An 11,291-nucleotide genomic window follows, 5' to 3' on the forward strand; every position below is an offset into this window, starting at 1 on the left:
CTTCGCGTCGCCGTTTTCCAGTGTTTTGCCTCCTCTGCTCGCGGCAGCTGCGGCCTGTGCGGCCCCGCCGGGCACCCGGGCCGCCCCCTCCGCTCTGCGGCGGGGTCAGAGCTCCCCCTCCCGAGGCATCGCAGCCTCTCTCCTCGCCGCTGCCCGCGCCGGGTCCCTATCGGGGGGCCGCCGGGGAGGAAGCGGCGGGGCGCTGCCTCCTGCTCCTGGGGGGGCGCTCGGCGGTCGCCGGGCAGCCAGAGAGGTACGGCCGCGGGAAGGCACGGCCACCCGGCTGCTTCCAGGCGGGGCCTGGCGGGGGGTGGCGGGGCCGGGACCCGGTCGCAGCCCCCCCGCCCTGCGGGTGCCCAGCGCTGCGGGCGGGCCGAGGGAGGGCGGCGGGCGGTGCTGGGCGGCCGCGCCGCATGCGCAGCAGGGCAGGTGCCGCCGGCAGCCGAGAAACGCCGGGAGCATCGCGGTAGCCCCGCGTCCTCATGGTGCCGGGTCAGGGCGACGAGGGCGCCGCTGCTCCGGCGGCGGGCGGGCAGGAGCCGGAGGTGCAGCCGGGCCGGGAGGACGGGGCGGGTGCGGGGCAGCCGTGTCTGTGCCCGGCGCCCGGCATTGAGGCGGCGGGCGCCGAGGAGCGCCGCGCTTGTGACTGCAGCTCGGGCTTGCCCTGGCCGCGCTGCTGCGAGGCAGCTGGTGAGGAGGGGGAGTGGGACAGGGAGGGCAGCGTCCTGCCCGCTGTCGGGGTGACATTGCCGGCGCGGGGGCAGGGGAGCGGCCCGAGGGCGACGGGCTGTCCGCACGTGGCGGCGGGCGCGGAGCGGAGCGGGCTCGGGCGGCCGCAGAGGGCGCCCGGCACCTGCGCCCGCCACGCCGCTGCCGAGGCGGGTCACACCTGGTGCCCGCCGGGTCACCCGGGAGCGTGCTCGCCCCCGCCCGCTTCTTCCCGCTCCTCTTCCCCGGGCAAGCTGGCCCCCGCGGAGAAGTGCATGGGAACGGCAGGCACGACCTCTTCCGTGCCCGTCGGGCCGGGAGCCCGGTGCCCCCCACGGCACCGAGAGCGGGCAGAGCGCTGGGGCCGCTCATCCCCAGGGCTGGGCGGCTCCTCTGTCGCCTCTTGAGAGCGCTTCGGGAGCGATTATCCCTCGGAAAACAGTACTTCCTGTTGTCAAAGTTTTGAAGAAAGACCTGACAGTTTCGGGTAAATAGAGGCACCTTCTGGCAGTGTGAACTGGCACTGTTAAATACGTTTGAGCAGGGGCACGAGTGCAGTTCAGCAAGTCCACGAACTTGTGGCTGTGACTTCCTGGGCAATTCTTACCATGCTTTAGTGTGAGTGTAGGTTTTGTTTTGTCTTAATCCGTGTTTCGCTTCTTGGTCATTTTCAATTGTTAAAGCCACAAACTTCCTCTGAAATACCCAACGTGTCAGTTTTACATGGAGTGCTTTTAAAACATAAATGCCATCTTAATATAACTTCTGAAATTATCTGTGTAGTTTTTAAACAACATCACTGAAAATGTATTTGTCATTAAATGACTAATTAACTTGCTAGCGGAAAATAGGTTTGATAGTGTGCTGTGGAGAGCTCAGAAGAGAAGAGCGTACTTGATCAGTGAAATTCCCATTAGTGTCACTTCTGAGGCAAAGCTGGGGGGAAGCAACCAGTGTTTGAACTGAGAAACTTACATTAACTCACTTTGTTTTTGAGTAGTCTGTCTAGCAAAATTTTTGACAGAGTCTATGACTGAACTTTATGAATCACCCCTAGATCCTGTTTGCATGACCATGATTAGTTCATACGCAGGCTGTTGTGCTCCTGGCACTTAACAGAAGTGTAGGAGAGCTGTTCTGCTTTTTATTATGTGAAGAATGGATCACAGTCTTCTGCCTTTCCTGAAGGTCTGGGCAAATCATCTTGCTGACCACCTTCGCAATAGACAGTACTCTTCTGTCTCTGCTACTATTCTTGAGATGCATATATGTGAGAAATGTGATTTTCTTCACTGTGTGCATTTTGTAAGTATAAAAACTTTTTAGAACAAAGCATGGCATTAAAACACCAACGGAATTTACACATAAAACGGTGTGCAGTGGGAGGCATTTGCCTAGGACTTAAAACAGGAGTGGAAAATGTTTAGAGAGGTTGGAGTTGGCCAGAGAATAAAATTGGAAAACCAAATCTTTAGCCCCTCAAAAAAGATGATTTGGATACTGCTTGAAACTTTTTTATTTCCAGGCATGAGTGCTTGAGTGTTTTGATGGTGTTGGGCTAGTATATAGAGGCTTAAGATTTTGTGGGGTGGGAATATTATCTTAACCTAACTTCTCCTTACAACTTACTTTGAAATAAGTACTCTTCAGAACTGCAGTTCTTGTTTTTGGTGGAAGAACTTGTACCATTTTATTTTTAAAAGGAAATAAAACACTTTCTCTTTGCGGTGAGTACATGCCTTGGCAATGCAAGATGTTGATGGTTTAAATTCTAGTATTAAAAGATTATGTTTCTGGTAGGCTTGGTACACTGGGTAGCTTACAGAAATGAGTTCCTTCTGCTTTTTCTTTGTTCCTGCCAGTGCAAAGCTTAGTTCTGGGTATAAGATCCTTTCAGCATATTTTGCTTTAATTGGATTGGTTTTCCATTTCAACACTTCCATTATTTAGATTGGCTTTGTTCTGTAGTAATCAGACAAGCTATCATGCCTGAAATAAAAGTTAATAGTTCTGTTTGTGCTGTGTTCATCCATAAGCCACCATGGGTTTGGATTTCCCATTTCAGTTACAGGCCAGTTTGATTCCTCTTGCTTTAATATTGAGACATTGTTGATTTTGTAGTTCTGTTGTGTGACTGTGTGGATTAGGACATTACATAATTCATGAGCATTTTTGAAATCCACTGTTTCATAGTTGGTAGATGTCCCGGTCCAGTATTGGTTGGTGGTAGTTTTTATAGTCACTTTTATGTAAGTGGCTGTTGCTAAATAGAAATATTTCTAGTAGAAGCTGTAACTCACTTTGAGCTGCAGTGTAGCAGGATCCCTTGAGAAGCAGGCCTTTTGCCTACTTCAGATCTGTTTTAAAGCCTGGGCCTCTAGAACTGTGTCAGCCCACAGTCTCAGCTCTTAGGTAGTAAGATGCAGTTTCTCAGCCTCGAGTCCTGACCTCGAGGAGGATCAAAACAGTTTGTGACAAGTTTTGTTAATTAAAAAAAAACAACAACCACACACCCAAAACAAAGCAAAAAAAGCCTCTCAAAACCATATTTAGTTGCTAAGCAACTCACAGCAGTACCCTGCTGATTATGTTTTAGAGGATCCATAAGGCTCACAGGCTGCCGCGCTAATGTGAGATGAGGCACCCTATTATCAAAACAGTCTCTGGGACATGGAGTTCTCACTCCTATCTTTAGAGTGTTGTAGAAGAAAAGGTAACTCCCAATGTTTTAGGCAGACAGAGAAAAAGAGACAGTGAGGTAACATCCCACTCAAATTTTTAGATGGGTTCTGTTTTTCCATGTTGTTCACCTCTAGGTTCAGTGGAAAGGCTGTTCCTTTTATGAAACAAAGCAATTAACAAAAAAGGCTAATTTCTTTGGAGATGGTGTTGAGGTCAGCAGCAGCAGTTCTCCTTCTGTGTTGGCTTTTTTTTTTTTTAATAGTTAAGGGTGGAGAAAATGAGTGGAACGAGGAAGAGTATGTTGCTGAAGAGAGCCTGAGGCAATCAGGAAGCTCGAATAGAAACATTGGACTTGGGACACTATTTCAGGAAAGAGAAGTCTGATAAGCATAAACTATGGTCTTCATGGAATTATGATAGTCATCAGGCCCATGATGCTTTACCATTAGTCACTTGAATTTATTCTGTTTAAAAATGTATATGTGATGCCTATTTGAAAAACATATTTGAATTTTTACAGCAAGATAAAAATGTTATATGAAAATTCTGTAGGTCTAGGTCATATTTAGGGTGATTTAGCTACAAAGTAAACATGAAGTATAACAAAAGTGATGTTCTGTACACAGATTTTATATGTGTGGATTGGTGAGAAAGGAAATTAAATACTTGCTTGTGAACCTTAGTTAACTAAGGCAATAAGGTAATAAGTTTCAGAATCTGACCATGGGCCATTTTGTAATCAGTTACATTTACTGGTCCTTGGGCAGAATCACAACTAGTCCCTATAGTAAATCACCCATACTAGTCTGATAGCTAGAAGAAGTAAAGCTAACTTGTGTAGAACTGTGAGAACTTTTGTATCCCAGGTGTTAGAGTTCATCTCTTATACCCTGTTTTAAGAAAAAAAAGAGACATGTGGAGGTCGGTGAAAAATATTTTCAAGGTAGATCTGGTAAATACATCTAATATTTGCATTTGTTTCTTTGATCCCCCTGTCCTCTACCACAAAAATTGCTACAGATGTATGGAGCACTGCAGTGGAGAACTACCTGATCAGAGAAGTTTTCTAATAGATCCTTATTAACTGTAGTATGTCTGTTGCAGGAACAAAGAAGAAAGCTGCGTGTCCAGGACTTGGTCTGTTTTATACTGTACTGTCTGCCTTCCTTTTCTCAGTGGCCTCTTTATTTCTTAAAAAACTAGAAGATATACATTCAGTGGAAGTGAGTGCATTTCGATGTGTTTTCCAAATGGCATTCGTTCTTCCTGGTTTAATATACTACAAGTAAGTATGGCAAATGTTTAAATTTAAAGTTATTTCTTAAAAGTGTATCTACAATTATCACTCACTTAAATCAGATTGCAATATTATTTTAATTTGAACTTCAGTTGCATAACTGCATTGTTTTGGATTAGTTGGTAGTTTCTTAATATGATTCAGAAAACTGAAAATCTTTGACTCCCTGAACTGTAGCGGTTTCTACAAGGATTATCTTATAAAATGCTTTGATCTTCCATGAAGTGGTGATCTTAAAAAGAAGGTAATTTGTAGGTATTTGTGGCTTATTTTGCACACAAAAAATTAATAGCAAGAACAGGTTCTGAACTCTGAATGTGGTTGGGGATCATGATGAAAGTAAATTGTTCTGTGATCAAACAGTTAAAATATTTGGATATTGAAGTCCCTTATCTAGAAAGGTGTGTACCATCTAGATGGATGCGTACATCTAAATGTGTTTGAATGTTAGTCATGACATAAGCAAGCCAGTGACATTAATATGACATTTCTGTTTTTCAGAACAGGGTTTTTGGGACCAAAAGGTAAAAGAATTTTTCTTTTCTTCCGAGGATTCCTTGGCTCTACTGCAATGGTTCTTCTCTACTACGCTTACCAAGTCATGCCACTGGCTGATGCCACTGTTATAACTTTTAGCAGTCCTGTTTTTACGTCATTGCTGGCATGGATCTTTCTCAAAGAGAAATACAGTCCTTGGGATCTTCTGTTTACCCTCTTTGCAATCACTGGAGTGATTCTTATTGCTAGACCACCATTTCTGTTTGGGTCACGTGGTGTGGGGATTGAAGGAAGTTACACAGATCACCTTAAAGGAACTATAGCGGCAATTGCAAGCACAGCATCTGCAGCTTCGACTATTGTTATACTGAGGAAGGTGGGAAAATCTGTGCATTATTTTTTGTCAATTTGGTATTATGCAGTCATTGGTTTAATTGGATGTGTTATAGCATTGTTTGTTTTGAATGAATGGCGTTTACCACACTGTGGTAAAGACAGGGTTTTTCTAATATTAATAGGCTTGTTAGGTTTAGGGGGTCAGATATTTCTCACAAAAGCATTACAGATAGAGAAAGCTGGACCTGTATCCATAATGAGAACAATGGATGTGGTTTTTGCTTTTATTTTGCAAATTCTTTTTCTCAATCATCTGCCAACTTGGTGGACTGTGGGTGGTGCCCTGTGTGTAGTAGCCAGTAGTTCTGGAACCGCCATTCGCAAGTGGCGGCAAAGCGTGAAAAAAGCTAAACAAAGTGAAATCTAAGAGTGTAGACACTAATTCATTGCAGAAACAAGCAATCTTGAGAGAGAGAGAGATATATATATACACAATATTTATTTATTTTAAACATCCCATTTACCAAATTGTAGTACCAAAATATATCCAGTAAAATAAATTCTTTTTTTTTTTATTTTAAACCAAAATTGAAGATGTTTTAGTAATTGATTAGGTATATGCTTTTCTTTTTCATATTTAGGCCTGAAAATATGAGCAGTAGAAAGATACTTTTAAGTTGTTGCTTCCTATCAGAAGTGGACAACGCTGTCAGGCACATGGCGTGATTCTTAGGGTGTCCTGTGCAGGGCCAGGAGTTGTATGTGATGGTCCTGATGGATCCCTTCCAACTCCGCATATTCTGTGATTCTATGAATATTTATTTTCATAAAGTTCTTGACTCCCCACTTCTTAGACCCTTTCTTTATTCTTCAGAGCAGTGGAAATAGTCTCCCAGGCTTATTTAATACTATTCTGTGCTTGATTACTGGAGGGATTGCAGTAAAAAATTAGAAAGGAATGAAGAGTTAGTAATCTTTAAACAACCAACTTTTATAGAACAGATAAAGCTTGCACATTTACAAGCTTTTCTTTTTTGCACAAAACAGATGTCAAATGGGGATTTGTTTTTAATTTGGATTTTAAAAGAATAAAAGCTATTTCATCTTTCCAAGTAATATAAAGAGAAAATTAACTTACGAAAATTATCTATCAGCTTTGCTTTCTCTTAAAAAGAATATTAAGTGTGTGCATTTGCTTTACAGACACAGTGAAAGAACCTAATCCCCTTTTTTTTCCCCAAATGCGATTTTCTCAATAAACATGTCTTTAGTTGCTGCACTCTCAATGATGAAAGACAATGTTTAATTGTGTACCACTTGTAAATTAGCCATTTCTTGTGGTATGGAATGTTACTCTGTAGCTGCACTTTTCTTTATTCTATGCAAAAGATTATTTTTTTTAGGTATTTAATATAGGTTATTTTTAATGCTGCTTACGACCCTTTTGTTTAGATTCTTCTGTACGAAAGTTCTTTATGAGACCAAGTTTAAGTCTCCTTGGCCTTCATAAAGTTAGGAGCATTTACAATAAAGCTTTTGCCTGCTTCCTAAGAATGTACAAGAGTGCAGGTAGTTGCAGAAAATGCAGGTTGGCCAAGGCTGTACAGAGATTCTACAGAAGAGGTTTGAGGAGAGCTTGGTGGAAGGGTAAAGCTATGCATACATATCTCATCACATTCAAGCATCCACACTACATCAGGCAGTGCTAGTGGGCAACTTCAGCCCCATTTCTCCAGCTGGCGCTTTTAAATCTACCTTTATCACTTTTCTTGCACATCTTCTCACTTTTGTAGGCTTTATCTTGATAGCAACAAACACTAAGAAAAAATACTTGTTACTGATCTTAGTGTCCTTCACGTTTGAGGAGGACTAAATGTTTAGTATCAGGAACTGGGATTTTCCTAAGTTGAGTCTTATGTATTTTCAGGTCTTGTCTCTGTAGAGTTTAAAGAAGATTTTAAGTCGATCTTTGTTTGGACATTTGTATCATGAGGAAGTTTTCAGTTATTTACTCACTGTAGTATTTTTCTGAAGGAAAATGCAGTGTTCTGTACACATGATACACATTTGTTTCAAAATCACTGAAAGTGGTGGATGTTTCCTTATTTTGATTTGTAGATGTCTAGTCACATGTCTTTTCCTTTGTCAATAAGCATTGCATCCTGTCAGGGCAGATCTAGGGACTTCAGTCCCAAAGGACTGGAATGCATATAGTACTTAGGGATGTATCTGGTGTGAGGAGCCTCTGTACGTAAACCAGCACCCTGAATCCCTATTGTGTTTATGGGTATGAGCAGATTCTACTTGAGTGAGAGAGTCAGTTCCTGCTCATAGCTTTGTGTTTTCTTCTTCTGAAGGCTGAAGTTCAGCTACTCCTGAAGGGGTCAAGAGTAGCATGAAACTGCTTTCCTATCTCTTTAAAGCCTCGTAGTAATAAAATTCCAGTTTGGCACCTATTTTGCTTAATACTTGGAACTGTGAACTGGGATTGTTTTTCTGCTGCTCAGCCATCGCTGCCATTAAGCAATAACTTTCAGGGAAGGGAAGGAAAACAGACTGCATTTTTTTACTGCTTCACTTCATGTTTAATATGCATGTGTTTGAATTGCCACTTATAAAGGTTTGGTTCCAGAGCAGTTCAGATTGATGTAAACTTGGATTGTCAGCTAGCATTGCTCCCTCCTGTTGGCTCAGTGCTTGTGCTTGTGTGGTTATGTGATGAGCTAGACCTGGGAGCTGATCCAGCTACGTATCTTTTTAGTAAGGTTGTTGGAAAGAGCAAAACCAGGGTAGCCTGAACTCAATGACAGTATATAAAAACAGTGGGAAGGGGAATTAGATAATACTTCAAATTACAGCATATGAATGCTGCTTTGTCAGTACAGAATAAAAATAATGTGGAACTTACATCAAAAACTCTTTAGCTCATATGATTTCAATGAATCTTGTTTACACTTGATAGAGAAGAACAGGCTACTGAAGAAAGGATTGTTTTCTTGCCCTTAACATATAAATAAATCTAGAAAATAAGCTGATGTGAAATCAGCATCCAAATATAGTGGCTGATAATTTTTATCTCGAGTTTTTGCAGAAACTCTTTTGATATATTTTCATACCTGTGGTGCCAAAAAAACCAGATGACTGTGTTGTTTTTTTTTCTTTGTTCAAACCTATAGGGTCTCCTTATGGCTCCATCTGCTTATTTCCTCTTGCTGTTCCCAAACCTTCCTAAATATTAAGTTGTTAAAATAATTATCTAAACAAGATCATATGTTGGAGAACACTGTATGTGTTGGAACATTATTTTGATTTTGGTCCATCTTTTAGAGAATTATTTAACTGGTATGAGAATGAAGGACTTGACTTGGGCTTCTCTAGTCATAAAGCATAACAAGCTAGTTTCTGTAATTAGCTTTTCTAGATGATATTGGGCATGGAAGACATTTAAGCTTTAAGTTTTTCAACTGCCTCAATTTTAAATTTTTTCTTCCTCTCAAAGATAGGTTGAAAACCTAAATATTAGTTGTAACCCTTGAAGATAATGAAATTGCAAAAGTATGGGTACTGTGAAATGATAGGGGTTTTTTAATGGAAAATATTTCTTAAAATTTCTGTTAAGATGGTAAAACTTTTCTTCAAAGCTTAACAGTTTGAGAATCTGAAAGGAAACTGGCTGAGCCTTGATTCTTTCAGATTCTGATCTTTTTTAGCTTTTAAAGTTTTAATACAGCAAGTTTCTCAGGGTCAAAAGTTATGTTTCTGAGCTTTGAGTCAGAAATATGTTAATGTTCGTCATCGGTAGTGTCCTGTTGTGATCTTTACTTTAAAGTTTGATAAACATACTTTTCTAATAGAAACTTCTTCCTTTATAATACAATGGAATATTGTTGCATTGCAGTTGCTGTGTTATAAAGTTAAGTTTCTCTTGAATTTCAATATATTCATTCAATGTACTGATTTCAGTGGATTCTGAGTAGAAAGAGTAATAATTATTGATTGTTTTGCACATAAACATAGGGTCAAAAGATTTAGTTGTTATTAATGCATCACATGCATGGTTCTTATGTTCTTCACTATGCAAGACACTCTAATTGTCTGTAGTCTTCAGTGGGACTTTATAGCCTTAAAGCCTTATGTACCCAACTCTTCTATAGAAAGCTGATGGCAGAAAAAGCTATCTACTGTCACTGTGCAGCAGCCAGTTTCTTTCAGGTTAAGTTGGTTGTTAAAAGTATGATCTAAAAGCCCTTTAAATACATCCACACCAAGAATTTGACAAGCTCATTGTGTAGACAAGGGCAGTCTGCATAACTAAAATGCATTTCCTGCATTTGTCTAACACCAGGCATGAAGTAGCCTCACCTTATCAGCGTTGATAAAATAATTAGTTCAATGTGTCATTTTTATTCTGAAACCTGAAACTAGGCTCTTTCCCAATTCCAAAACACCAAGATGGTGCCTCCTGTAATTGGCAATGACAAGATGGATACTACTACCCTTGATCTTCATTTAGAATAAACACTCCCATGGTATTTTCTCTTCCTTGAGCTTTTGTTCAAGCTGTCTGTTGGAAGAAGGTTTATTTCTGTAGAGGTAGCCTCTTTAGAAGTTATTTTCTTGCTAACCTGCAGTAGTTAACCAGGAAGAGTCTGTTTCCTATGTAGCCATGGTAGGCTCATCTGTGGCATCAGTCCCACGAAGGCAGTAGAAACATGATCTCTGTCCCTGCATGGGTTCAGGGTTAGCAGTGCTGACAGCAGATGTGCAACACTGACTTCAGCAGGACATTGCAGCTACCAGCAGAATGTTTTTGTGGTCCTAACTGCCTGTCCATCCAAAGAAAGGTTTGGCTTTATATTCCTGCAGATGCAGGTGACTTCAGGGTGGAACATACATAGACTTCTATGGTGATAACGCTTCTGTATATCAGAATGAGCAATTTCCTATGTTATAAGAGTTACTGTATGACAAAAAGGGGGTAAAAATACCCTCAGCATTAATTAAAGGATTTTTACTATATCCTACGTATTGTTAAATATATGTTGAATTATATGTTTTGTAGAAGGTATTGGCTTTGTTATGTAGTAGTATATTTTTATAGACAATTCTTATATATTGAAATGTTAAGAATATTTTCTTAAGAGATTTATATTCATCATTGCAAATAAAATGATCCTGAAGAACTAGTCTCTGGTTTTGCATTGATTAGTGGAATATAACTGAATGTAATGATTGTAAAAGCTTTATGAAAGAACTGTTAATCAAACTGTCCCTGTTAAACACGAGCATATGCCTTAAATTTTGCTAATACTATCATGCTGTATCACTTTTTGTGCCTTGCAACTAGCTAGAAACAAAAAGAAGCTCCATCAGCTTCCATACAGCAGTTTCTTGACTGGAAACACTGTGGCATCAACGGATCAGTAAAGTTAAATTTTCCTGTGTGCAAGTGGTGATTTGTTTCTGTGTATTTTTTTGTTTTGTTTTATTTCTGTACATCATGATTTGAATTCAAGTCTTCTCTCTCTTGTCACAAGGTGATACTTAATTCATCCTGGTGCTTCCCATTATTTAGTGTGTCAATAATTAACTTTTCACCAAAGAGGAAAAAGCAGAGAAAAAAATCTCGTGTAAAACCATCATCATTGATAAATATTACAAAAATATTGGAGTACTTTTTTTTATTATCCTTGTAAGTGCTTCTTCCTACAGTGTCAACAGACTTCTGAAGCTTACACTTGAGAGCTTTATGCATGTAACAAATTTTATT

General features: G+C 40.7%; 1 protein-coding gene across 1 annotated transcript; it reads left to right on the forward strand.

Annotated features, from left to right (window-relative positions):
- The first annotated feature begins 469 nt into the window (after positions 1-469).
- SLC35G1 (solute carrier family 35 member G1) lies at positions 470-10,970 on the forward strand. Its single transcript, XM_027672298.1, has 3 exons — positions 470-690; positions 4,495-4,675; positions 5,189-10,970. The coding sequence occupies exons 1-3, from the start codon at positions 483-485 to the stop codon at positions 5,946-5,948; spliced, it is 1,149 nt and encodes a 382-aa protein (XP_027528099.1). The 5' UTR covers positions 470-482; the 3' UTR covers positions 5,949-10,970.
- Positions 10,971-11,291: the final 321 nt, after the last annotated feature.

The sequence above is a fragment of the Neopelma chrysocephalum genome, unplaced genomic scaffold, assembly GCF_003984885.1.
Source record: "Neopelma chrysocephalum unplaced genomic scaffold, ASM398488v2 Primary Assembly neopelma1_97390, whole genome shotgun sequence".
In the NCBI taxonomy this organism is placed as follows: Eukaryota; Metazoa; Chordata; class Aves; order Passeriformes; family Pipridae; genus Neopelma; species Neopelma chrysocephalum.